Below are 27,987 nucleotides of genomic sequence, written 5' to 3' on the forward strand. Positions count from 1 at the left end.
TAAATAAAAACAATATAAAAAGACTGTAAAAATAAATACACATATGTGTGGATGCAGTGTGTACACACTGCGCCTTCCTTATAGGAGCAGTATTGTGTTTCCTTCAAGGCTACAGTAATCTTATGTATCTGTCACTTACAGCATAACAAACGTATACATAGATATACAATTTTCTTTGTTTACATCGAGTCCAAAGTTGACTTCAGATATATCCGCATAATAAACAGCAGGCCAGAAACTTCAGGTCAGAGAGAAATTATTGTTTTTAACATGATTAGTAATTAAAAAAAAAACTTTAAATGACCTGATCTTGAAACAGTTCTATGATCCACTATCCTGACTGGATAGAAAAAAATTGGTATATTAATACATAAGTTTTCTCAGCAAATGAGGCATAAAAGTTTGAAGACAAAGATACAACTTAAAAAAACCTTCAGAATATTACAAATAGCATAAATAGCAAGTCTTGCTAATGGTATGTGTTTGAAATCCATCAAATTGAAAAATATTAATAAAAATAAACGTTAGGAAAAATAAACATCCTATATCATTGTCTCATTTGATCAAGTGTCGTACCTGATAAGTCAATATTCTGTAAAAAATATTTTTTCAGAGAATAACAAATAAAAATTCCACATATTCAACATTTTACATGCAATATCTGTATGTAGTTTAAACCCGGTTATTTTCAAACCTTTCAAGAAATCAGATATCCAATTTTTGTAATTCAGTGTTTTTGTGGTATGCCAGATGGCTGCCTATTACTGAAACAGTGTGTATGGAGCTAATTTGAGGCCATACAGTTTGTTCAGAAGAAAAAAAAAATTAAACTGAAAAAAATGAAACAGAAAAATTATTTTGAAACTGAAAAACAAAATTGAACCTGAAAATGGTTTGAAACTGAAAAAAGTTTCAAAACTGAAACTGAAAATAAAGATTTGAAACTGGAGACAAAAATGTTTTCAAACTGCGAAACAGAAAGTAAAACTATTTTTTTCAGTTTCAGATTTTTTTCTTTTGAACAAACTTTGTGACCCCAATTTAGCTCCATAGTTTGTCCAGTTAATCTAGAACTGACACTTCCAGGCTTAATTAACCCTGTAGAAGTTGCTTGGTGTCTCATCTGCTCTCCGTCAGCTGGGCGTGTATCTCCTGGAAGCTCGGCCTTTCCTTAGCGTTTCTCCTCCAGCAGCTTAGCATGAGATCGACATAGATTCTGTCAGGACAACACTGAGGTTTTGGCAGGTATACCTGGGAGCATAAAAAAAACAGGGTTATTATATCACAAGCAAGACAGGCTATGTTTAGCTTAATAATAGTTAAGGGCATGTGTAGTATAAAATAAGACAGTACCAACAATGTAAGCACTACACGGAGCTATCAACTACTAACCTTTCCACAATTTGTCACATTATTATCAGAATTTACCATATTTTATTTTATTTTTTTTTACTTTTTTATTCAGATTTTCCAGTGCATGTCACATCTCACACGTCTTACAGGTTACATGTACAAATACATGTTATCTTTTTTAAAAAAGGTTTTGTTTGTCCAGGGTCTTAAAGAAAAAACAAGAAAAAAAAGATAAAAATAAATAAATAAATGAGAAAAGAAAAAATAAAAAAATAAATAAAATAAAAATACAGAGGAATCTCCCATTCATTAATCGTAATTGCCATCAGTTGGGTTTGAAATGAATGCTTGAATTGAGGACCATTTTTCTATAAAGATGTCACTTTTCATCTGAAGTTTTGCCGTAATTTGTTCCATATGGTAAACCTCCCTCACTCTATTCTTCCATTGGGAAATCGTTGGGGGCTGAGGCTTCAGCCATGAGACCGTAATCATCTTCTTTGCGAGGACAAGTAAGATCTTTAAAATGTAAATCTTACTGTGATCTTGGATTTTATTCTGGAAAATACCTAGTATTATAAAGGATGGTTCTAGGGGGATTGTAATGCCCAGTCAGTTGTTAATTTCCTTTTGTATTCCTTTCCAATATGTTGATAATTTTGGACAGTCCCAAAATATATGAGTGAAGTCTCCAATTAGTCCACAACCTCTCCAACATTTATCAGAGGCGTGGTTAAATCTAGATATAAGAAGAGGAGTCCTAAAAAATCTCATTTTGATTTTCCATTCAAATTCTCTTAACATTGGGCTATTTGATATTCTATGACCTTCCTTAAACATTTTTTCCCAATCCTCATCATTAATTATGATATTCATTTCCAGTTCCCATTTCCCTTTGATATCTTTTGTATCTGTTATTACTTCCTCTTGCAATATTTTATAAATATAGGATATGAATTTGGTGGTTATATAGAATTTACCATATTTGATTGGAAATATTATATTATGGCTAAAGAAAAGCCATTTGTGCAATGCTGAGACAGCAGGGCTAAAGATTCCCATAAATGGCAATTATAGACAGAAAAAAAAAGGAGGAGTACATTTTGAGATTAATCTCCAAATTTATGTAGAAAATCTTGTATTTGGGGCTTGAAAAGTCAAAAATTGCTAGAAAGTTTTTTTCTAGAAAATTTCTGAAAGTAATCTCAAAAGTTCAGTTTTCTGTTTTCATTGTTTTTTTTTTTTTGGTTGGGGGGGGGGGTTCTTTTTACAAAATTTTTGACTTTTGGAGCTCCAAAATTACAGAGCTACATTGGGGCCATAAAGTTTGTTCAAAAGGGGGAAAAAAAAATTGAAATTGAAAAGAAAACGATTTGAAACAAAACTACTTTTTGGATCCAAGTTTTTTTCAGTTTGAGTTTTTTTTTTCTTCTTTTGAACATACTTTATGGCCTTGATTTAGCTACATACACATCTCTCAGATTTTAGTTGAAACCAATCTAAACACCATGTATTGTTTCATTTCCAGTCAAATGATTTTACCTGCTTTGTGTAGATTTATCAACCAAAATGCCAAAAAAACAACAAAAAAACACACACTAAAGTCCATGGATTTAAACATTGAATAATTTAGGTTGGACATGAATAGTTTAGCACAACACTGTAAATGCGCGCTGACCACCTGTGCAGTGCTCACCTGCTTGCCCTGGTTCCTGAAGAATTCGCCCGTGTTTTCGATCACCTGCTCATCAGAGAGCTGCGAGTATGGCTGCTCCTTGCACAGGGTCAGGATTTCCCACAGAGTCACCCCGAAGGCCCACACATCGCTGGCCATGGTGAACTTACCCTGAGAGAACAGACAACAAAAGCAGAACCCAAAGTGGGCTCATTCTAGGCTAGTTTTTAAGGAATCCAGGCTCGTTTTCTTTGACCACTCACTAAAAGGATGCTCTCCCAGGACATCCAGCGAATTGGCAGGACGGCTCGTCCCTGGATGCGGAAGTAGTCCCCTCTGTAGAGGTTCCGGCTCATGCCGAAATCCGCTATCTTGATGGTGTCGTTCTTCCCCACCAGGCAGTTGCGGGTCGCCAGATCCCGGTGGACAAAGTTGAGAGAGGACAGGTACTTCATACCAGACGCAATCTGCACCGCCATGCCGAGCAGTTTGATGGAACTACAACGCAGGACAGAAGAAGTATTGTACAGATTAAAGGTTCTCGATTTGTTTTCATGCAGAAAAATCTGAAAAGTGTGGTGCAGTGCACGGGTGTAAAACACAATCCAAGTAAGGAGTCCTCGATGCAGCAACTGCAGGTTCGACTCCCAGCCTAATGACTTTTACTACATTGTCTTCCCCCTCTCTCATTACCCACTTTCCTATTTGAGCACTGTCAAGTAAAGGCAACTAGAGCCAACAAAACGTTTTTTTTGTTTTTAATAAAAACTCTGTAAAGTGCAGCCTGCTTTTGTTTTCAGCCGAATTTCCTCTAATACTGCTAAATCCAGTGCAACTAATCAGCCTCAGAAGTCATTTAAAGGGGCAGTATTGTGTATTTCCCAGGAGCCTAGTTCCATTTTATAGCATTTCATAAATTTTACTTTGTAATTTAACGCCTTGAAATTGGGCCTTTAGTTGGTCTTACAGTCCAGAGAGACTTAAAGTCAATACTGACCGCCCTTATTTAGACCAGAGACATCGATGTGCCAGAAACTGCCCGCAGACTTCAAAGTGAAAGATGGCAATTTCTGGATGACTTATAGTCCAGAAAATATGGTAATTGCCACGAAAGGTAGTTCTGTATCGACTCAACGGTCTGAATACAGATGCACAGTGAACTTTTCACTCGTTTCAATGAAACACATCGGTTTGCGGTTTTGAACGGAGAAAGCACGAATTGCGTATGGATCATTTACCGAGACGGTGCACTACCTGACTTCGTCGCTCCGCTCCTGCTGATCTGCGTCGCCACCAGTCAGGGTCTTCAGTCTGAGACTGCAAAGGAACTGGTTCAGGTCGCCATTCTCCATGTACTCCGTTATCATACACAGAGGGTGCGTGTCCACGCACACCGCCAGGAGGCGGACGATGTTGGGATCCCTCAGACGAGACATGATTCTTATCTCCTTCAGGAAGTCGTTCCTGCAGCAAATGCACCAACTAAAACTGAGAACTGGACGGGCCAAAGACGGTTCTGTCGCTCGACCGTTCAGCCAGCGACCCTTACCTGGCGTTCTTGTTGGCGTCTTCCCGCAGCATCTTCACAGCTACGAGCAAAGAAGACTCGCTGCTACCTTCCATCGACGTATCCTCACCCAAGAAGTCCAGCATGTCCTCAGCCTCGCACAAGTGCACCTGTGTGTCAGGAAATCAGCTCATCGGCCGCTTTGGTTCAGGTCTTTACTTGACAGTAACTGTGCAGTCAAGTCAAAAAATGAGTTTACCTCCCCAAACTGGCCCTCTCCCAGTTTCTCCTTGAAGGTCAGCTTCTCTCTTGGGAACTCCCTCAAGGTCGAATCCGATCCAGCAAAGAGGTTCGTGTTGACGGCTGTGATGGAGCCGCTGTCCGAGGACTCTTGCAGACTGATGATATCCGCCTCGGCGTAATGCGGCGCGCCGTCGGAGCCGACGCCTGCTCTACTGGAGGTTCCCGACTCTGGAAGAGAAGCACGCGCTGCAGGATCTGTTGCTTCGGCTGCTTTTGAAGACCTTAGCGTTGACCTTCGACCCTCCTGCCCCCGGCTCCCTCCTTACCGAGGTGTTCTGCACACTCGGCAAATTCGGGCAGTTTGCGGATGAGGCGAGAAGGCTCCTGGTAGTCGGCGCAGGCGGGGTAGATTCTCTCGTACGTGGAGCCAGAGCCGGAACCGTCCTCGCTGGACTGAGAGGAGCGGAGGAAGGAGAAGGCCTGGGTCTGGACGGCGAGGCGAGCCGTCAACTCGTCGTCCAACCAGCGGCGGGAGGCCTTACGATGTGTGAGCGGATACAATCTGTGTGAGTGACTTCATACCCTTTACACTTATTCCACGTTCTCATGGTCAGAATGTAGTTCTCTGAGATGTTGTGTCAACGTTTAACCAAATGGTAAGCGGTTTCTAATCCTCTCCTCTCAATTTTTAAGCTTTGCCAGAAATTCCAAGGCCCAGACTTTGACTGGAAAATTTTGCACTGCAAAAATACAAAATCTTGACAAGTAATTTTGGTCTGCTTTCTCACGCTATTATCATAGTACACTTGAAAGAAAACCTACTGCTGAAAGGTTACGTTCAGCAATCTGAAGGAGCATGTTTTAAGTAAAAAAAAAAGAAAAAAAAAGACTAAATATTGATGAAAAAGTTCTAGATATAAGTGAAATAATCTGACAGTGGAAAGGCACCCTAGATTTTAAGAATAGCTTGTTTTCACCCATTTAAATTTTACATTGTCACCTTCCTAACATAATGGCCTAAGTCATTTGCATCAAAAGCAATTTCTGCAGAACAACAAAACCCAAAAAACTTTTGGCAAAAAATGACTTTGGCCATTATTTCAGGATATGCAACACCAGTAACCTTTGATGTGGTTCCAATGTCAGCTTTCCTAGTCTGAACATTTAGCTATCAGTAACAATTTCCCCCCAAAAATCAAAACAAACAAACAAGCAAAAAATATCCTAATAGTAAATACAGTTCATTCACCTTCTCAAGCATCTTTTGCCAGACTTGCCTCCACAGTATGATGACTATGATAGTCAAAAGGATGGCGATAATAGCCACCAGGCAGCCAATCAGGATCCTCGTGTTGCTGTCATCCACTTTGTGAGTTGGATCCTCCCCTGACAAAGCACAGGAACTTATTGAAAATATTTCAATGCGGTCAATCATGTGTCATACGACAAGAAACGTAGCACTCCCTCACCATTTTATTGCTGGATAATAAATAAAATGTAGAAATTCTTCTCTCTCTTTTGTTTTTAATCTTAAAACTGAATATTGTAGTTTCTTATTCTCTCAGCAGGGGGCAGTGTTTACCTAGAAAGCATTTATTTTCCCCACCCTATCTTCCCCTTTGCTTACTTTTAAATTAAACAACACTACTTGAAAGCCTGAAAGCCTTATTAGTGTTTATTAAAAAACAACAACAACAAAAAAAACAGATCAGATGAGGTTCGGCTGGTTACCTAGGAGGAATTTTTTGGGTTGTCCGTGCTTGTGAGGACCCAGTGACGTGTTGTAAACTGCAGAGCCTGTGACACAGAAAGGCCAGGAAGTCAGAGTGAATTCAGTCAGGATGCGGTTTCGCTATGAATCCAACATGCTGGCCTTGTGCGGTGGTGAATGAAAGGCTCTCTGACGGGTGGCTCTGATAGTTTTACCCGACTGGAAGGCCACCTCGCTGAACAGCAGCCACTGGTCGCTGAAGTGAAAACGGCACTTGATGCTGCTGGCCGTTCGATCCCCGAGGGGCACGGTGACAAATCGGCCGCTTTGGCTCAGGGGCTCGGCGGACGGCCTGAAGGTCATGGGGTCAGGCTCCCATTCTGATTCGGAGCGGAAGAAGCACGTGGCCTGTCTGAACAGCCTCACTCCACGACTGAACATGTTGTTGCAGTGCACCTGTAGAGGTGGCAGGCATTATTACAGTACTGAATCCTGATGTGTGCCAGACTTTAAAGGGGCAGTGTTTTGTGTTTTCAGCCACATAGTGGCATTTTATAGCACAATCAAGTAACCATTTTAACTTCAGTCGTTATAAAAATGCCATATGTCTCAAATATGACCTTAAATAAATTTTATTTCTTGATTTGTTGCCTTGAAATTGGGCCTCTGTCTCTTTAAGAACTCCTGCGCTTTCTGAAACGGTTTCCTCTGTTAACCCTTTAAAAACATTTTTAATGAGCTCAACAGATGTGCAGTTCCACTAGGTGTTTGCTAATTGCCTGTGACTAGTCTGAAGGAGCTGAGTGAGGGAGTGAAAAGGGAGGGCTGCTCTGTGAGGAAGAAGTTTGGAAACTGCATGTCCAAGGAGGAGCTTCATCCTCGAAGGCGGAGCTAGGTCCACCAAGGTGTTCTGCACAGCTGGTTGCCATGGGAGATTAAGGGATTTCTCAAATATGAACGAAAGAATCAAGGCATCGAGGTGTGATTTTGATGAGGGAATAACATTATAACATGATGTGTAAGGCTCAAAAAAGTCCATTTTACAAAACACTGCCCCTTTAAAGGTACTCAAATGCAAGGAATATCTAAAATGTTGCCTCCTGCGTTGAGTCCTGCCTCACCTTCATGGAGGTGAAGTTGCGGATGTGGTCAAAGTCAAAGACCACCTCTATGTAACCTTTGGGGAACGTCTTGTTGCTCCATCCCACGTAGTCGTACCCAGGCCACGCTCCAGGGACATGGCTGTGCAGAAAGTCATCCAAACCCCAGGTGCCGTCCGTCAACTGGCCCAGGCCCTTGGTCAGTCTGGAGAAGCAAAGTTTGATTTTTTTTTTTTAATTTCCGTGCTCGATTTCCTCAGAGTTTCACGTGTAGAAATAAAGTTCAGACCTTTGAGCTGTTGCTCCATCATACACAGAGTCATTAAAGAAGACATCCAGGCCTCTGTAGATCATCTGGTGTCCATCCGGAATGCTATAAGACACCAGGCCATCTGGAAAGAGCAGGAGCAAAACAACTAAAATTATGTTTTTCTTGATTTCTTGATGTTTTCACAATATTACAGAGAAACATCATACTAACAATATTCTGTAAAGCAAAATCCAGTCTGTACAGGCACAGGCTGGTTGGCACGGTCACTATTACTGCACACTGTCAGTCAGCTGGCTAAAAGAAACTGACTATAAAAACAAGAAAGATGAATTCAGCTGTTTGGAAAATAACTTAATACATTTTAAGTAATTAAAACATGAACAGTCCGTCAAACTACAGAAAAATGTTATCCGAGCCACACGAGCTTAAAATATATTGCTGTCAATATAAGCAAACTTTAAATTCACTTTAACTTCTGCTTTGCACGTTAAAGTTTGAAGCAGCGTAATTGTATTTCCTACAATGAAAACAGTCAAATAGACAAATATTTGAACTAAATTTGAAAATTGGAGAAATTGTACTGGAACACAGAGTAAAGGGACAGTATTATGTATTTTTCAGGCAAGTAGAATAACTTTATAGCACAATCAAGTAACTATGTTACCTTCCGGTGTTGTGAAAATGCTGTATATATCAAATACAACAGAAGACATTTGACATCACACTTTAATGCCTCCGTCTCTTTAAGAAGCTCCTGCTCTTTCTGAAACTCCGCCTTCAGGAAGTCATCGCAACATTTCTCCAACATTTCTGGCTGTTTGCAGCCGTTCTTCGGCGCGTGCCACTGAGATGTCGCAACAGATATTTGCAACTTTTGTTTCTTGTTTGTTTGTTTGAAAAAGGACAAAGTTAAACATTTTTTGTTTTCAGATTTTCATTTTTTTGTGTCAGAATGAGCATAAAAACTGTGGTGTTTTTAGTCAGATTTATTACACCGTCAGAATGCAGCGCCATGCCCATGCCGTCGTGATGAAGAGCCCTGACTAACCCAGCCATTCACAGCCGTAGAGCTCCACTCTCATACACACGATCAAGGAGGGGTCAGTGACGGGCATGAAGCGGACGAAGCGGGCGACGATGGGGGGCTCGAGATCCTTCAGGACCACATCGTAGGTGTTCTTGTTGCCCTCGACAACCTACGAGAGGAGAGGCAGGGCGTTCAGATTAGACATAACTCAGTGTGTCACTGAAGAGACGCAAACTTTAATTTGACAGAATAATATTTGCTTTTCTGCACCAACAGAAGAAGAAGAAGAATACAAATCTCTGTCTGTAATCTAAATTTGTAAAAATGGTCCTAAAGGTTTGGAAATAGATTGAGATATCATGTTCAAGTAGGACTTTATTATTATTCCACCATGCTTTGTTTTTTTCTGATAGAAAAAAAAATCATTTTAGAGAATATCATAAAATTATTTAACAGGACATCTTCATGAAGAAAAAGTTTCTTTTATGAACAGCATGTCAAAAGATTATGTATAACTTAATAGGGAAAATCCTCATTGGTTTCGACAGCAATCAAATCAACAAGTTTTTGCCTTTTATTTTGACAATTTTACTTTAATTTCTAAATCTGAGGTTCCTTGTCCCAGGCCAGATTGTGTACACAGTGCTGATTCATGCTGTCCCAATGAAAACGTTTTGGAGTGACTTAATCAATGTCAAGATTTAAATCTATTAAATCTGTTATAGGCACTGTGGGATGGACTTCAAACTTTTGCCTCCGAAAGTTTTTATGCTTTCGGAGACAAAGCTAATTACATTTTTTTTTTTTTAACAAAGAAATTGCGTGGGGTGGCCAGACCAGACCAGAAAAAATTTACAGGGATTCACAGCTCAAGAAATGCATAATTTACATTTTATATAAATTGAGTTATTTATTATTTTTTTATTTAACATTTTTTTAAGATGGGGCTGTAACCACCTCTAGACCCCCTCTTGGTGGCACCACTGCTTAGGATCAGGATTATTTTAGCTCTTCTTTCTCTGATATTGAGATTTGTTATATGATCTGAAACAACTGTGACAAAAACAGAACGAGTCTGTAAGGCTGGGGAACTATTTCAGCCACACATGTTAATGTTTAAATACATAAACACAGCCATAGCATGAACATAGTGAAGTTTCTTCTATTTCTTTTTTCTTGCACATTCCTGGTTTGGAGGAAAACAACTTTAACAATGCTTCTTTTTTGCTTTCAGACTGGTGAAAAGCGTGTGTCTGAATTTTAATGTAAGTGAAAATAAAAGAAAATTCTGCCCTGATTTGAAGGGCTGCCTGTAGTGTCGCGGTTAGAAGTGAGTTAAAAGCTGCCAGATTTCTTATCTCTGTCTCCACCTGTGATGCCCCTCCAACTTTAGCCTCAAATGCAGCTGCATTCGCTCTGCCTAGAGAAGGACGAAATCAAATGGAGTCGCTTTTTGCATCTGACTTGGAAAACCCAACTTTTTAATTGGAGCTGGAACTGATCCGGAATGAGACAAACCCAACACAGAATCCAGATGGTGAGGCGGAAAAACTCCCCTGCCCAAAATCTTATTTAAAAAGAAAAGGTTCAGTAATTCTTACAGTGACATTTACACCGAAATCATCACGGCGTCCGCACATCCTTAAAAAGTCTTAAAAATCCTGAAGAGCGTAAAATGTCTTAAATATTTTTTGTTTTGTTTTTTTTAAAAAAAGGAAGTTGGCTTTAAATACGTTAATCATAGGTGTTAAGTTTTGTTGTAAGACTATTTAACCTTGTTCAATCTATTTAAGACTTTTTAGCTAGAAAGCTAGCTAAAAAGTCTTACATGTGACACCAGCAGACAGCCCGATTGTTATAAATATGCTTTTACTGCGTTTTGCCTTGCTAGAAAATGATCCGTTAATACTTCTAGTGCAGTTATGTGATCATCACAGCCCACCCAGCTGTGAAAGAGTCCAGCTGAAATCCAATGCACTGCGCTTATTAGCAGATTGAGATCTGTCAAATAGATTTAGATGTTTCAGAAATCCTTGTGTTCTTGTGTAGGCAGTGGTTTCCTGCAGAAAGTCATTATCGTGTTGCATCAAAACGAGCGCCGAATAAATCAGGCCAGATTTCCTCAATTTTGGACGATGCCCACACGTGAAACCGATCTTATCCAACTATGCGAAGGTCTGAAAATCGGTCAATAACTAGCCCTGTCGCTGTAACAAATAAATCAATTGATATCATGATAATTTAAAACAAACTCAATTTTCGTTTGGATGATTAACCGCTTGTCTCTCTTTTTCTAGAAAACCTGGATGACAAAAGTCTTCAGTTTGGTGTTTTGGTCTCAACTAGACAGTTTTTTATGGTCACAGAGACTTCATAATTAATTTATTTGTTGTTTCGGTTGTTTTGTTTATTTATTTCATATATTTAAAATGTCCTCCAGTTCCAGTGTTAAATGTTGATTAGAATTTAGAGTTTATTAATCTTTGAGAATGTCTTCTTGCATTATTATGCCGTTAGCATTACATTGCTTGAAAATGATCTCAAAACAACAATATTATCGTTTATCGCAATAATTTCTGGAGCGATTTATCGTCCGGCAACATTTGTTATCGTGATGGGCCAACCTTTAACGATAATAGCAACAACAGACACATTGCTGATGCCCACTTGGCAAATCTGTTGTTGTTAGACTTTTCAGACAAAAGACAAAATAAATTGGTATCGGCCAAAACTGCAATCGACTGGTCGGGCTTTTTAATGATCGGTACTTGGCCTAAAAACTGCAATCGCTGCAGCAATAATGAAAATGCCTTGGCACTTTGTAAAAATGACTAAGTTCCAGCCCGTCACCGTAAAAATCTGTTGGCTTTTTATTATTATTAAACTGTTAAAACAGATACTCAGTCTCTTTCTACTGTTCCCCAGAGATACAATTAAAACTAATCAGCACGTTGTTGCCGTGACTGACTCAGATTTATAATGTCCAGAAACCACACGCACCTGATTTCCCATCCTGTCATGCCAGCCCACCCAGCTGCCGCCGTCCCGGCTGTACTTTATTCTGTACCTCTGGGCGAATTCGTTGCCCATGCCGTCGGCGTGGCGACCCTGGGTGCCAACGAGGGTGATAAAGTGCAGCGAGCGCAAATCCACCTGGAGGTACTCCTTGAAGCCGCCAGGCTCCGACATGATATCGGGACACCAGGCCCCGTCCCCGTCGCCGGTGTCAAAGTCCAGTCTGTGGAAGCAGAGGGTGAAAAAGAAAGAAAGAAAGAAAAAAAAAGAGTTTAAATTAACGACTGGCAGTTCTTTGTTTCTCAAATAGATCAGAAGTCAGGTGTTGGAATTGAAAGCAGGAGTTAAAGTTGCCTTCCGAATCGTGCAGCAGTGGACTCGGACCACTGACTGGAAGCAGAGATGTCCTCGTCCTGGATCTGCCCGCCGGTCATGCCCAGAGGATAGCGACACATTTCTGGAAAGACAACGCAGTTGCTGTAAAAATACTCTGTTGGTTTACAAATCACTGAACACATTAAAGATCTGCTGTCGTTGCATCAACCTTCAGCTTCCGGGAGAACCTTCTGGGCCGCTCTGCATCCCCAGAACCCCAACCAGAACCAAACATGGAGAGGCAAATGAACAAACTTCCAGAAAACTGCAAGACTGCCGAAACACTGAGTTCCTTTAAATCAGGGCTAAAACCCATCTGTTCAGAGCTGCCGTTGATGAATAGCAACCAGAACATTAATTGATATATTTGATCTGCATTTAATGATCACTCTTGATGATGGCAAAATGAAATTTTTTTTTTTTTGCTTGTTTCATAATTGATTATTCTGCCATGTTTTCATGATTTGAAGCACTTTGGACTGCTTTGTTGCTCAAATGTGCAACACAAATAAGCTTGATTTGACCGAAATCCGCCTTCAGGAAGTCATCGCAACATGCCTCCTCTAGTAACCATTTAACAACGTTTTCACTGAGCAGCAGCTCGTACTTCTCGTATTGGTGTTTGCCAACTGCTGCTGGCTAGTCTGAAGGAGCTGAGTGGAGGAGTCCCGGGGGAGGGCTGGTCTGTGAGGCAGAAGCTTGGAAACTGTTGTTCTGAGGAGGAGTTTCGTCCTCAAAGGCGGGGCTAGGTCCACCCAGGTGTTTTGCACGCCTGGTTGCCACGGGAGATCAAGGGATTTCTCAAATATGAATGAAAGAATTGAGGCAGGACTCCAGGTATGTTTCTGATGAGCGAATAACATTATAACACGAAGCACAAAAAAGTCAATTTTAAACAGTTTCAAACTTTAAGTCCTGACCTGACCGAGGAAGCTCAACACAAACACCTTCTCAGGTTTTGATTTCCAAAGCCGTGACCATCGTGTCCAACTTGGTGAAGGCTTCAAAACACACTGAAGTTTGTGTTGGTGTCAAAACATGGAAAAGTTTGATGGACATGAATACTTTTGCAACTGTCTTGCCATTTCCCGCCACCCCCACACACTCTCCTCTTTTTATATATTTCTATAAGACTTGAGGAGTTGAGTACTAATTGGACCGGACTGCCTTCCTCCCTCTTGCCCCTTTTCCTGCTGCCCTGCGTGGCCCCTGAAGCCAAACAGAGGCAACACTGTGTGGGTGCCAGTCTAAGCAAAACGAGAAGGGAGTGCCCGCTGAACTGGTCGCTCTTCACTTTCCTCGGTTTTCATGACATTTTTAGCAAAAAATAAGAAAAAACATCGTAGAAAGCCGGCCCAGATATTTTTTTTAGGAAAACAAAACTCTAGGTATTAGAGAAAGCATCCGATCCCAAACATAGCAGACAAAAGGGTCCTGATTAATCCTATTCCCAGTCGAGGTTTTCTTGTTGCCCGCAAAGCTTTAAGAAGGCAGAGAAAGGAAAAGTCTTGAAATGTAAGGACGCACCTGATTGGTCACGTGTGGAGAATGAGAGCAGGAGTGTGTGTTAGCCAGAACTATGCCAACAAACCTTCTGCCTTCCCCACCCTGGGTCCTGCTCCTGAAAGCTCTGCCTGTGCTGAGGATGTTTGCCTTCTGACCACTGGGCACACACACACACACACACACACACACACACACACACACACACACACACACACACACACACACACACACACACACACACACACATCCTTGTACTGCTACGGCTCAGAGAACCTCGCATCGGCTTCCGTTCATTTTAGAAGCTGCTTTTAAAATAAGAACTTAAAGTTTGCATTTTGTGATAAGGATAAAAGTGACGATAAGAACTTTTTATCAATTCTTCTTTGAGGTAACCGTGTGGCTGTGACTGACTTTGCTTCTTTAAGACAAAGGTTACGTAAAGATTAACTGCATACTACTTTTTTTATTTTTTTTACTTTTTTTTATGCCTTCAGTGAAAAAATTAGTAAAACAAACAATCTTAACAATTTGGAGACATTTTAAACATCATTAACTGGAATTTATTGTGGCAACAATAAAACAAAATTCCTATCGTGATAAGAAATTTGTCGCGATAAATGATAACTGATACAATAAATGCTCACTCCTAATGTCTAAACAGTGGAGAAAAATAATAAAGCTAACAATCTCAACACTACAAATACGTTTTGGGGGTTTTAAACATCATTAAGTGGTCGTTATGATCAATAATTTGAATTATCGTGACAACCATGAATCAAAGTTCTCATTGGGGTGAGAAATTTATTGCGATAAGTGTTAAATGATAAACGATACGATAAATGCCTAAGCCAGACATTTTCTCTGACCATAACTATTCAGTTGAGTTCAATTCAGATCCAAAAAATAGCACCAGCATATTCCTAACACACACTTTAACCAAAACATAATTCACATCATAACTCTAATCCTAACCTGCAGAACCGCAGGAAAACAAGTGATGACCTGGAAAACGTCCTCAATGGTGACAGTAGTTCTCTATATGCAGCACGTACAAGTCCACACACGTAATGCGTGTGCGCACCCCCCCCTCCAAACCACCCCACACACACACATCACGTATTCTGAGCCCACCCACCTTAGGGTCTGGACCACATACCAATGGTTTTATTTTTCAAATAATCTTATGGACAGCAGCTGATTGGTCTGCCTTCCGGCCGGCAGATGAACAATCTGAACGAGTCTCTACCTGGATTGACTTGAGCCTTTACGGTGGCAGCCATCAGGATGAAGAAGACGCAGCAAAGGTTCAGTTTGACCGCCATGACGCTTCGTCGTCTCAAGGAGCTGCGCTCCTGAAAAAGGCAGATTGTGAATAAGAAATGGTTTTTGTTTTCCAACTCTTCCATTTGGAGTCATTGATCTCATTCACTCGGCGTTCTTACATACGTCTGCGGAAGAATTAGTCAGAGAAATTCAAAACACTGGACTTTAAATCTTAAACTGGACAGGTCTACTGAATTTATTGCAACATTTATGAAAATATATATATATTTTTTAAATGAAATAAAAGAGCAGGAACATTTAAGACTGAATTCCAAATCCTGCATCTAGATTAAGAAAATGCAACTTTTAACAAGTAACTTTTGTGAATATACTACTTTTTTTGAACAGTTTGAGGAGAGATTTGTTGTTCCTTGTTGGTTTTACTTACATTCTGACGTTCCTCTGTCCTCTCTCAGAGAAGAGTCCACATTCTCTAGAACTTGTTGTACTCAAAGCCGTGATTCGCTGCTGACCTCGTCTTTGGAAGGTATTTCTGGGTATGGACAGGAGACTCAGAGGGAAAGAGGGAAAGAGAGAGAGAAAAAGAGAGCGAGAGAGACGGAAAAGGTGGGGGGGGGAGAGGAAGGAACACACAGCCTGATGTAACAGTCAACCCGTCTGGGATGGAAGGAAAGAAACAGAGAAAATAGACACGTTTCGAGCTGGGATTGTTTGAAATTGTGACCCCGAAGAGGAGAGCTGCTGTACGTATGGTGAAGATCAGAAACAGAAGCAGGTTAGCACTTTAAATATCACGTAAGTCCACAAACTGCATCAAAACGTAAACAGAAGACCGACACGTTTCACTTGAGCCCATTCACGACTGCAAAGATCTCCAAGATGAATTTCAGTGGAAGCCTTTTCAACTTTTCCCTTCACATAATCCATATTATGTACATATTATAAATATCACCAGATGGTTTCACTTCTTTGGGTTAGGTTGTAGCGCACATGAACAAGTGACATCGTTTCCCTTCAATCTTCACACCGGATTATTTTTCTAGTGAACTAAAGAAATACTCAGCTAATCTTTACCAGTCTTAAAGGGGCAGTATCATGTAAAATCTACTTTTTGGAGCTTTTCCTCATGTTATAAAGTTAATCCCTTATCAAAAACATACTTAGAGGGTTAATATGATTCTTTAATCCTTTAATCTCCCATGGCAACCGTTCAGCTGTGCAAGACGCCTGGTTGGACCTATAGTAAGAACATTGTTAGAGGGTTAACAGACGAGCCTTGTTGTGATGACTTCCTGAAAGTGGAGTTTCAGAAAGAGCAGGAGCTTCTTAAAGAGACAGGCCCAATTTCAAGACGTTGAATTAGGAAGTCTGATTTCTTTTAAGTCATATTTGATATACATATAGCATTTTTATAACAACTGAACGTAACAAAGTTACTCGATTGTGCCATAAAATGGCACTATGTGCTTGGAAAACACGTAATGCTACCTAATACTAAAACTTACCAGAGCATGGATTTCAGGGCATCAGAAACCAGAAGAGAAGCAAGGGGAGGACTACAAATTTAAAATTTAAGTAGAAAAAAATGTTGAGAATCCAAGTTAACAATTACATACTACTTTTTGTTGGTCAAAATTCTAACAAAAAAAAAAAATTCATGTTAATATTTGTAACATTACCTGACTTCGAGGACAATTAATATTTTTCCAAGACGCCATACAAGACAACAGCAGAATAATTATTCCTGTATCAGAGAAACTTTACCAGATGGCATGTTTTTGTTTCAGAAGCAGCAGCGCAAAACCTGAGATGTTTATATTGTGTAGAAAATCAGAATAGTAAAATAGAAACATGCTGAATCAAAACCCGGCCAATCATTTCCCACTTTATTCTCTACGCCAGTTTTTAACCACTCCCCTCAAACCTCAAGCAAGGGATCATACCGGAACGTTTTAACGTCTGCAAACTCATCATCTTACATCTAACGATTCAACCTCTTGGCAAAAAAACAAAAGAAGATTCGAGAGCGTGAACAGGATGACCCTTTTTGTTTTTATGATAATCGAGCAGATTAAAGGGGACGCCAACTGCAGCGGGCCGCCCACTACCTGTCAGCAGCAGCTGCAGGACCCGCGGACGGATGTGGGCGGGTAATGGCCGATATTATTCATATTTCCCAGCTTATCAGCTTTACAACAGGTCAAGAGTTTTTTGTTTTTGTTTGTTTTTTTTAAAGGTTGTCCTTACTTTGGAAAACGGCTTCACTTCGGAGATTCTTTTCAAAAAGTAGAGCTGAACCGATTCGATATTAATATTTGCATCGGTGGTGAATTATAGATCGGGTAACGTGACGATGCTTAAAGCAATCCACGAGGGCGGAACTGTTTAGTCTAATTCTATGCTTTGTGCTCTGATCTACATCATGCTTTATTATTTATTTTACATATTTTGAATTTCTAATTTCCCTTTCTGTACCATTCGAAAGACGTTTGTTGCACTTATTATTTTAAAAGGTTGACCAAGATAGTCAGCTTGTTGTTTTAGTCAGTTTCTTTATTTATTTTACATTGGCTCTTCTACTCTTAATCGCACTGACAGAACAAATTAAAGTTGTGTTGGTTCTACATGTTGGACCAAATTTGTGAAGCTATTGGTGTTTTTAGTTGTGCTGTGCTGGTGCAAAGCTGCCAAATAAATTTGTAATTCAAAACACCTATGTTTGTGTTTTAATAAAAATGCTTAAGTTAATTCAGCCGATATCGATATCAGAAGACCAAAAAAAGTGGAGCTGTGCTTCCCTAAATAAAATGTACAAGACGCACCGCGGCACCAAGTGGATTTTGAGGAAGGACATTTAATTCCATGAGGAACATCAACATAAGTGCACTTTCATTTTTAGTACACTTCTTGTGAACAGACATAACCCTGGAAGGAAAAAAGTGTAGGTAACGTACAGAAAGAGAGAAAGAAGGAGGTTAGAAACTTTAAGAGAAAGGTGAGGAAGAACAAAAGAGAGGAGAGGACACAACATTCACGTTTAGAAACGGTGTTCTGTCAGATAGCCATACATGGACCTTACCAACGGATAATAAGTACACTCACAGTCATCATAAGCCTGGTGCATTGTTTCTATGTAAACATGACTGATTAATGCGTCATCGCTCCTAAAATTGTCCCGAAACATTTCAACGTGTGAAGCAACAATGATGCAGCAGTTCATGGACAGCCAGGATGTCATCAACTGGAGGAGGTTACTGGTTTTTACAGTCACAAGCTGGTTGCAAACCTGAGGCCAGCCAGGTGTCAGTCAGTCGTTCCACAAAAAATCTGAAAGTTTGCACAAATCTTCGTCAATATTCCACTGATCTCGGACAAAAAAACAAAAACAACAACAACAAAAAAAACAACACAATTTAGCAATTTCCATTTAATCAACTTCAGACGTGAGTAAGTTCGTTCACGCGATAAGTCATTACAAGACATGCCACGACATTGTCCAACTGCTTCTTGTTGTCTTCGTCCTGCTTTGCGCTAGCGGTAACATCTTGTTGTCGATCATGTGGCTCATGTGAAGTGACAAAAGTATTTCCATTGCAATTCTGCGAAAAAACCTCATTTTGATACAGCCAAAAAACAACAACACAAAAAAACAAAACAAAAAAACACCTCACCCTTGAGATAAAACATTTTAATCAGAAAAATAGAGATGTTTCAAAATTGACATGGTTCCATAAAGTAAATTTACTTTCGAAATGTCAAATTGTGCAATTATATGGTTATGGAAACACAGTTAGTGTTTCGGCAAGAAGGCTATTGAAAATGAGCAATAGGTGTAGCTGCACAACGCTTTCTAAATTATAAGTAGCCTATGAGAACAAGATTTAAACAATATTTTTCAAAACAAATTTTTTTTTTCTGTTTTCATGATTGAATTAACAAGTTTAAACAGTTTGAAATGCAGAAATAATCAGCCTGTGCTTCATATACTATTACTATTTTGATTCTTGTCTCAATCCAAGATTGTCCTAAGAAACATAAAATTTGCTCCTTTTTTAAAACAAAATATAATAACGGTTTCATAAGTCTGAAATAAAAAAAAACATATTAGAGAACTTCCCGCATCATTTAAAAAAAAACCCAAACAAACAAAAGCTATCAGTTCTGTTAGCATTGCAGCATTAGCATTATTAAGTTGACTGTCAATTCTTCCCACTGAAATTACACCGACTGTCCATGACAGCACAACATAACCAGACTTATGAAAACATACCCCATTAGTAATTAGCGCTGACACTGTGACATCGCTACATTTTTAAGCAACAGAGACAGGACAGAAGCTAGTTAGCCATTTCCCTCTGAAATGTCTGATAATGTTGTACAGACATGTCAACAAACAAAAACCAGAGTGAGGAAACTCAAGCTGATTATTTTATGCATTGTACAAGTGAATAGAACGGGTCATACTGTTTAGATGCATGCTCAGATTAATGCCATGTATAACTACAGTTTAAAGTTAAAGCCTGTGCAGCAAAATTTACTCCAAAAAAAAAAAAAGAAAAAAGTATTGCCCCATTTAAATAAATATGGATCTCGCAAACAGCTGGTACAGTTGTCGCAGTTGGTAGAGCTGTTGCCTTGCAGCAAAAAGGTCCTGGGTTCGATTCCCGGCCCGGGGTCTTTCTTCATGGATTTCTCTCTAAATCCGATTTAGAGAGAAATTGGTCTCTCTAAATTCTCCATAGGTGTGCGTGTGTGTGTGTGTGCGTCCGCATGGTTGTGTGTCCTGTCTGTTTTCTGTGTTGCCCTGCGACAGACTGGCGACCTGTCCAGGGTGAACCCGCCTGTCGCGCAACGTTAGCTGGAAATGGGCACCAGTACCTCCCGACCCCACTAAGGGACAAGAGAATACAGAAAATGGATGGATCAATTTAGTATCATGAGTTTTTTTCTTATCGAGAATTTTTAATATTTATCAGATGACATCATGGCGTTCTGTTTAAATTTAGGATTTAAATGGATATTTATTTTTTAGATTAAATTATCTGTAAGTCTTACACAATACTGCTTAAAAAAGCTCAGTCGTCCCTAAGTTTGTATTATTTAACAAATCTCCTACTATTACTAAACGCTGTTGTTCGATAAAAGACAATCGATAGATAAGAGGTGGCTAATTATTTCTCCCAATATTTTAACCAAAATATAAATAATTTTTCCTGAATATGTGAAGCTAACACATATGTCCAAACTTTTTATAATAGTGGTTCTAGAAGTCACAAACTTGCTACATACCTCATAGAAAAGCTGTTGATGGTCAATTTGGTCAAAAATAATGATCACATTTTCACCTGAAAACAAAATTTTTAACAATTTGGACACCGTATATATCACACACATACACAACTACAATCAAATTTGTGAAAGCAATAAATTTCGCAGCAATGACCCAATTATGATGTTACTTAATCTCACGCTACGCTATGCAGACACTCGGTCAACCTTGGTGCTTGAAGCGGCTCCAACGGAAGGCAGCCCGACCTATTTTCTGATTCTGTCAGTTACCCAGTGTGGTCTCAAATCCACACCCATGGATGTTTGTTTGTCTAACATCCCTGGGATAATATTGCCTCTCTGCCTTTTGTCTCACATAGAAAATTAAGACTTCCGCATCACTTTATTACACATTTCATACTGTAGCAAACACAATCTGAAACTGTTAAGCGTAGCTGCCACAAATCCTTTGGGCACATTGACAAAAATCTGCTGTAAGAGAGACATACATGTTATTGCTGCAATGACCAATAACTGACTTCATCTCATGCTACACTATGCTGTCTGTGGTGATGAAGACTCACTCACCTTAGCATGGCTGAAGCTTGACACTGAAAGTGTAATGGCTTTAACTACTTTCCGACTGGCTAACATTTGTTTGATGGATTAGGGGAACTCGTTGGGCATTGACAACTGACTCCCAGATGGTTAGTTGATCCTTCAGTATGACAAGTAAAAAGAACAAACAAAAAAAAAACTCGCCAAAGTGTGGTATCACAACAAGATGAACGGGAACAGTGAATTCCACACTTCTGATCCCAATGCACATGTACTATCTAGAACACGAGCACATCAAAACCAAAAAGAGACACAATTAATTCTCTTGAATTATGCATGTTCCACAAATTTTCCATTGTTTCCTTATGTCCGGACCTTTAAAACAAACGTTCTTTCTATACAATATACACATATAAACAGCCAGCTAGCTAGCTAACAGTGTGATAGCAGCTTTGAATTTAGATTTAGATTTCATTCCTAAGAGTTATATTTTGTCTTTGTAGTCCTCTGTGCTTTTCATATGCAGGAGGTGGATGAGGTCATGAGTTACTTTCTGAACCTGGTGTTAAACATAATAAAGATTAATAGCAATAAAAAATAAAAATATATTTTGGAGAGTTTCAAAATAAGTTTCAGAAGCTTTTTTTTTTTTTTTGTTTTGACACGAGTTTTAGAAAAACATTGCCCTGTACTGGTCAAAATGTATGGAGGGCCAAATGGGACAAAACTAAATAAATACATCACTAAATCATTTATTGAATATGGAATTAAAACATTAAAATTCAAACTTTCTAAACATTTTTTTAAACATATGTTTAATTAGTTCATATTTTCTGTTCCTGAAATAGTTTTATTTGTCAACCATGTTCATCAAAGTGAAGGAGTGGGGCTGTGGGCGGGGCTATGGGTGCGCCTAAAACTTTTGTCAAACTTAACTACTTTGGCCTCATTCTTTGAAAATCGTGGCATTTAATCAGTAGTTCGACTTTCTCCTCTGCGTGGTCCAGATGACAACCTCTTGCTTCTACGTTGTCTGCTTTTTGCAAAATCTCTCTAACAAGCTCATGAGTTGTGAAAGCTCTTAAAAATCCTCCGTTACAATTCCATAATTTTCCAAGAATCAGTGGAGTTCATCAGACCACTGTTAGTCCTCCACTCGACTTTGATGGGCAGGTTTGACAGATAAAATAATCTAATGGTGGCAATGCCAATTGAAGGAAGTAAAAAATACCAATTGAATTAATTATCTGCGTCATATTTAATTATTTCATTTTGTCCCTTTCGGTCCTCCGTAGAAACCGAGATGCCTAGTGAAAAATATTTTATTTCCAAAGCCGTTGGAAAAAAAAAAGAAACACGCTAGATCAGGGGTCTCAAACTCCAGTCCTGGAGGGCCGAGGTCCTGCAGTTTTTAGATGTGCCACAGGTACAAAACACTGGAATGAAATGTCTTAATTACCTCCTCCTTGTGTAGATCAGTTCTCCAGAGCCTTAATTATTCTATTCAGGTGTGGTGCAGCAGAGACAAATCTAAAAGTTGCAGGACTGCGGCCCTCGAGGCCTGGAGTTTGAGACGCCTGCGCTAGATAATTATTTCCCATCAGAACATTCTGTCATCAGTAAATTTCACAACTGGATGAACACGCAGCAGATGCAGTAGAGGCTGATTATTCTTTCAAGCCCCAAAAAACCCAGCAGCTGCTGAGCAGCTATCAAAGGAATGTTAGCGATCTAGAAAAGCAGCAGAAGAAAAGACTTTGATAACTTTAAGGGTCACTGTTTTCAACAGCATACAAATACTGCTCATTTAGTTTTTTTTTTCACCTTTCAGAGAGTAAATTTGACCAAACAAAATAAAATCCAGAAATAAGACAGTTGGAAAAAGAAAGGCGCGTGAATAGTTTCATTACAGCTGCAGATGAGTATGGAGCTAAATTTTTCAAAGAAAAAAATAAAAAAACTTTAAAAAGAGATTAGAAACTGAAATAGTTTTGAACATTTCTTCAGGTTTAAATTTTCTTTTGAGCTTAAAATATCCTTTCAGTTTCAAACATTTTCAGAATAATTTTTCAGTTTAGAATCCTCTTTCCAATTTCAATTTTCTTTTTCTTTTGAACAAACTTTTCGGCCCCAATTTAGCTCCATCGGTGAGTTCTGTTTCTTTTTCTCTTTTTCTTTCCACAACTCATAAGTTTTGTGTGATAACATCGGTAAGTTTCTGCACCGGTTTCTTCGAAGCGGTGCAGAAGTTTCTCTCGCCTCACCCAGACGTCGTCGCAGCGCTAAACGGCCATCTCGTCCCCCAGGCAGTCCGGCAGACACTCTGAATTCAGCACGCTGAAGAGCCGTGCGGCACCGTCCGCCCCCGCCCCCTCCCCTTGCCCCCAGCTGTCGCGGTCGTCGCTTTCGTCCGTGTTTGACTCGTACTCCGACCCGATGCCGGACTCTCTGAAGCGCAGCAGCTCCAGGGCCCCCAGCACCTGCTCCCCCAGCAGCGAGCTCTCGTCGCTGGGCGTCTCTCCGGCGTCCCGGCCCCCGGCCAGGCCGTCCGACACCAGGGAGGAGAAGCGGAAGCACTCGAGTCGGACCCCGCTGCCGCTCTGCCCCAGGGGGACGGAGTCGGAGTCGGCGCCGGTGGCGCCCGGGGAACAGGGCCCGGGCAGGGCTGAGAACCAGGCGCCGTCAGCGATCTGGAGCTGGGAAGGAGCTGCTAAAGGGCCCGCGGACGAGGAGCGAGTCATGGATGCACCAGGAGCACCTGGGGGCTTGGCGCGGAACGTGATCTCCAGAAGACTGTCCTGGGAGCCCACTGACATGAAATGAAATGAATGAGAGAAGAAGAGTTAAACTGATGCTCTCATTCATTGTGTTTAAAGTTTCCATTGCAAAACTTTACTGATATTCCACTGATGTCGGAAAAACACAATTTCACAAATTGCTGTGTTTCCATTAAATAAGAAACATAATTGAGATCACACATAAATACATCTGTTCACGCAATAAGTCATTAAAAAAAACCCATCATCCTCAACTACTTATTGTCTTGTCTTCTTCATGGTTTGCACCAGTGGTAACATCCAGTTCCTGTGACTCGTTTGATGCGAAGAGTGTTTCCATGGCAATGTTGCAAAATAAACCAAAAAGAAAGAAGAAGAAAAAAACTCATCCTAGAGGCAAAACATTTTTTAACAAAAATGAGAGTTGTTTCGAAACTGGTGCGTTTCCGTTAAGCTAATTTACTTTAGAAATGTCAAACGCAGCTACTGTTGTGAATAAAAACGCTAGAAAAATAACTTTGTTTCTTGTGACTGATCTCAGTGGCATACACAGAAGTTAATGTGACGAAATTTCAAAAGATTCAAGTTATGAATGCTTCTGCGAGGCACCGACTGGTGGGAAGCGAAGAAGAGGTGGAACTTTAGGATTCGCATAAAAAGACAGAAAACAAGACCAAAAAATCTTCTATGCAGAGAGGGAGAAGCTGCACAGAGTGGGATGATGTCAGCGCTGACAGGGCTTCACAAGTAATTACTTCATGCTGGCTTATCGCCACTGGCTGGATGCAGGGAAGAACAGAGATCCTTACTGCATTCTCTGACAGGCCTGTCATGGGATAATTAATTGCGTGCCAGCGGTGGATGATAAAAAGGAGCTATAACCGGAAGATAGGGCGAGAAAATCAAACCAGAAAAAGGGAAAGGAGAGGAGAGGTAGGGGGAGGGAGGTTTGAAGTTTTGCGGAGGAGAAAACAGAAAAATCTAACAAAATAAACAAGGAAGCGAAGCTGTTTGTTCACTCACTAGATGTTAAATGTCCGGCCGATTTGAGCTCCAGCTCCTGGATCTGCTTGACCAGCAGGGAGATGTGCTGGAGCAGGTCGGTGTTCTGCTGCAGCAGTCTCTGGACTCTGGCCTGGGCCTCGGTGCGCGCACACATCTCCACCGACAGCTGCTCCTGCAGAACGTGGACCTGCAGAGCACACGTCGATGAAAACCAATGTAATTTTTCCCCTTTGTGCCTTTTGCTTTGGAAGCAAACCGCACAGGAATGGAGTTTCCATTCGAGGCGTTCGGTTCCTCCTGGTTTTTCCAGCCTGACCTTAGTCTGATTTATTTTCAAACGCATTTGGGAGATTAAAACAAACAAACAAACAAAAACAAAAAAACAGGAAGTGACCTGTGCGGAAGCTGCCAGCGACTGCTGCTCTTGCTGCTGGAGCTGCTTCTGGAGCAGCCGGACCTGGTGCTCCACGGAACAGGAGGCCTCGGCCGCAGCCTGGGCCAGGGAGGGGACCTCAATGACGGGGGAGCTCAGCAGGAGAGGAGAGTCCTCACACACCTGAACACACGGAGGAGCAGAACCTGATCAGCTCTAAATGTCACTGGGCCGTCTGATGTCTCACTGCTTCAGATTTATTTACTTACTCAAAGTAGATTTTCTGAGTCAGCTTGTAATCACTTTGTTCGTGTAGTATAATTTATTTGTTGATTCTTCAGCGGAGTATATCGAACAGGCGCTATGAATACCGTAAGTTGGTTTTAATCACTAATTTCTGATCATTTTGAGTTGGTATATTTCATTAAGTTGAGATCAGGGGTAAGATTAAATAAGACTTCACTTCCTCCTACCCCTTTTTAAACAGAACAGTAGCTAATTGTTTTGGTTCTCTTGTCATACTGATCACTTGTTTTCTTAATTTTCAAAAACCGGTTTGAAAAAGATAAATAAATAAGTAAACACACAAATTAAATGGAATGAAAGCCCCTGGTTTAGATATATTATATTTGAAGGAGTCAACAAATGTATATGCTGAACACTATTAAAACTTTCACCTGCCGAAACGTTAAAGGGTTGGTATTATGTGTTTTCCAGCCACATAGTTCCAATCAAGTTACTATGTTACCTTTCAGTTGTTATAAAAATGCTATATATCATATGTGACTTATAAGAAACGTAATGTAATCCCTTGAAATTGCGCTTCTGTCTCTTTAACAAACTCCTGCTCTTTCTGAAACTCCGCCTTTAAATGAAGTAATTATTTTATTTGGTGTCACAAAACTCAACAGTTTTATTTATTGTGGCACTATATGTCCTCCCTGTGCATAAGTGGATTTTCTCTGATTACTCCAGCTTCCTCCCACGGTCCAAAAATGTCACTAAGGTAACGAGGTGTCAACAGCAGGACAGTACACGCTCTCTGAACTTTGAATAAATAATGTGAAAAACAAACCAAACTCTTGCTGTGTCAATAACGGCATTGCATTCACGCTTAATGCATTTGATTTTTTGTTTGTTTGTTTTAAATCCATTTGCTTCATGTATATCACTCTGTGTGTGTTGTTAATATTATTGTTAATTATTGTACTCTTTTATTACCAACCCACTTCCTTAAGAGATGCTGTTTATAAAAGGGCTGCAAATTAACCCACGCTACAATCACCATGACGCAGAAACGGGACTGCATTCAGTTTGGTTATTGTTCATATCAAATAAGCTCAATAAAAATAAAGTGTAAAGAGACGCAACTCCCCGCCCCTCCCCGACTTCATCCATCCAGATTCAGATGTCTTCGGTTTGCAGGTCTGGGCACCGATTGAACCACCAGCAGCGCTCAGAGACGTAAATCTGAGTGATGGTGCTCCTGAAGATGCAAAAGCTATTAAGATGATTTCCTGACAGGCGGAATTTCATTAGCACGCTGCATGCTAATGAAGCCAAGCTGCAGCAGAGAACAAAAAGCACAGAGTCCCTCGAGGATGCTGCGGGGAAGACGGCTCCCTGTGAGGCCCAAACGAAGGAGGGAGAAGAGACGGAAAGCAGTTTGATCCATCATCACGTTGGATCAACGACTGGAAGAGCTGCGAGGTTTAAGAGCCATCATCTGATTGGTCAGTTTACAAAAAAAAAAAAAAAAAAAAAAAAAAAGCGTCCTGATGGGATATGACGTCCGTCTGCAACTGCTTAGCATTCATGTAAAAGATGAATCGCTGCTTTGATGTACAAGTCAGGCAACAGATTAAAACTCCCTCTGTAGTTTCCACTAAAGAGATTTCATAAAGAAAAGGCAACATCAACAAGACCAGAGGAAGTGGAAATAAACAAACGCACAAAAAGACGGGAATCGGAGAGCAGGTTGTCAAAGCTGGCCGGTTGCTAAGAGAAGGACTAAGAGGAGACTGTCCTGTTTGGTCTGCTTTGATCCAACTAGCCCACGTCTGTTCACGTTTCTACACTCACATTTACTCACACACCCACTAATACAGCAGCTCTCAAACATCTTTCCATTATCCCTCCATATCTGATGGTTGCTAGGCATGCGACCATCAGCTGTCTGACGCTGCACCTTCGTTTGAGTCTCGTCACGTCTGCTGTGCTCTTGTTTTTCTCCCGCCTCAACCTTTTTACTAATAGTAGTGTACAATCAAAAGCGTTCAGCTCACCCGGTGTGCTTTGTATTTAGTGGAGAACTCGATGTTCTGCCGAAGCCCAGCATGCTTCATTGTTAGCTGAGTGAAAAGCAAACCATTTATTATATAGTCCAATGACTGTAAAGCCCGCTGGGTTAGCTAAATACTTTAGATTTTGCAGTATTATTAGCAAAAATGTGGAGGTGGCAGAAAACCTCCCCAAAACACAGCACCTATGACAGGACGGAAACGAAGGTGAAGCCGTAGCGCCGAATACCTAACAACGATCACTTATGGAGTAATAATGGGATTTAAAAGCTGAGAATCTGATCGTTTGATCTCCTCAGGGAGGATGATGTAAAGAAAGGGACGTAGGGGGGCATGGCCCTCCCTAATGCATGGGGATACCCATGTCACCAAGACTCTGCTGATTGGAAAATCAAACAGTGACGCCTAATATGTCAAAACACCAAAGCACCGTGGTGCAGGTGGGACGGTCACGGCTGCCAGAATAATCCTCAGACTATGGAAATCTTCAACTGTTCTGAATGTTAAAAGCTGGTTGGAATCAATGTTGGAAATAGTGTCATATGAACAAATGCTGGCCAAGCTAAATAATGACGTAGAAAACTTCGAGAAATCCTGGAACTATTTCCTCTCCTGTAATACTGGGACAAGTAAACTCCT

The 27,987-nt window shown here is 40.4% G+C and overlaps 2 protein-coding genes across 3 annotated transcripts in view; both read right to left on the reverse strand.

The window, feature by feature from the left end:
- Window positions 1-950: 950 nt before the first annotated feature.
- On the reverse strand, window positions 951-16,357 carry LOC122840634 (discoidin domain-containing receptor 2-like). Its single transcript, XM_044133175.1, has 17 exons — window positions 15,495-16,357; window positions 15,030-15,135; window positions 12,257-12,359; window positions 11,888-12,125; window positions 8,909-9,056; window positions 7,879-7,981; window positions 7,611-7,794; window positions 6,705-6,945; window positions 6,510-6,575; window positions 6,028-6,164; window positions 5,105-5,315; window positions 4,795-5,006; window positions 4,578-4,705; window positions 4,283-4,492; window positions 3,292-3,526; window positions 3,050-3,199; window positions 951-1,251 (listed from the first exon to the last, which is right to left on the reverse strand). Exons 2-17 carry the CDS (start codon window positions 15,103-15,105, stop codon window positions 1,120-1,122), a joined length of 2,574 nt encoding a protein of 857 aa, XP_043989110.1. The 5' UTR covers window positions 15,106-15,135; window positions 15,495-16,357; the 3' UTR covers window positions 951-1,119.
- Window positions 16,358-17,905: 1,548 nt separating this feature from the next.
- LOC122840636 (carboxyl-terminal PDZ ligand of neuronal nitric oxide synthase protein-like) overlaps window positions 17,906-27,987 on the reverse strand; it is a 28,933-nt gene continuing 18,851 nt past the window's right edge. For both annotated transcript variants that reach the window (XM_044133176.1, XM_044133177.1), the window contains exons 8-10: window positions 25,070-25,231; window positions 24,694-24,862; window positions 17,906-23,702 (exon numbers count right to left, since the gene is read on the reverse strand). In XM_044133176.1, the coding sequence (XP_043989111.1) occupies window positions 23,176-23,702; window positions 24,694-24,862; window positions 25,070-25,231 (858 nt within the window). In that variant the 3' untranslated portion in view covers window positions 17,906-23,175. The remainder of the gene's footprint in view (window positions 23,703-24,693; window positions 24,863-25,069; window positions 25,232-27,987) is intronic.

The sequence above is a fragment of the Gambusia affinis genome, linkage group LG12, assembly GCF_019740435.1.
Source record: "Gambusia affinis linkage group LG12, SWU_Gaff_1.0, whole genome shotgun sequence".
NCBI classification, from domain to species: domain Eukaryota; kingdom Metazoa; phylum Chordata; class Actinopteri; order Cyprinodontiformes; family Poeciliidae; genus Gambusia; species Gambusia affinis.

Bases quoted from the DNA above. Each gene is read 5' to 3' on its own strand.
- LOC122840634 (XM_044133175.1), bottom strand. From the start codon at position 15,105: ATGGCGGTCAAACTGAACCTTTGCTGCGTCTTCTTCATCCTGATGGCT. The intron at 7,795-7,878 runs GTCTGAACTTTA...TTGCTTCTCCAG, and splicing joins GATGGAGCAACAGCTCAAAG to ACTGACCAAGGGCCTGGGCC. The intron at 5,007-5,104 runs GTAAGGAGGGAG...CTTCTCTTCCAG, and splicing joins CGAGTGTGCAGAACACCTCG to AGTCGGGAACCTCCAGTAGA.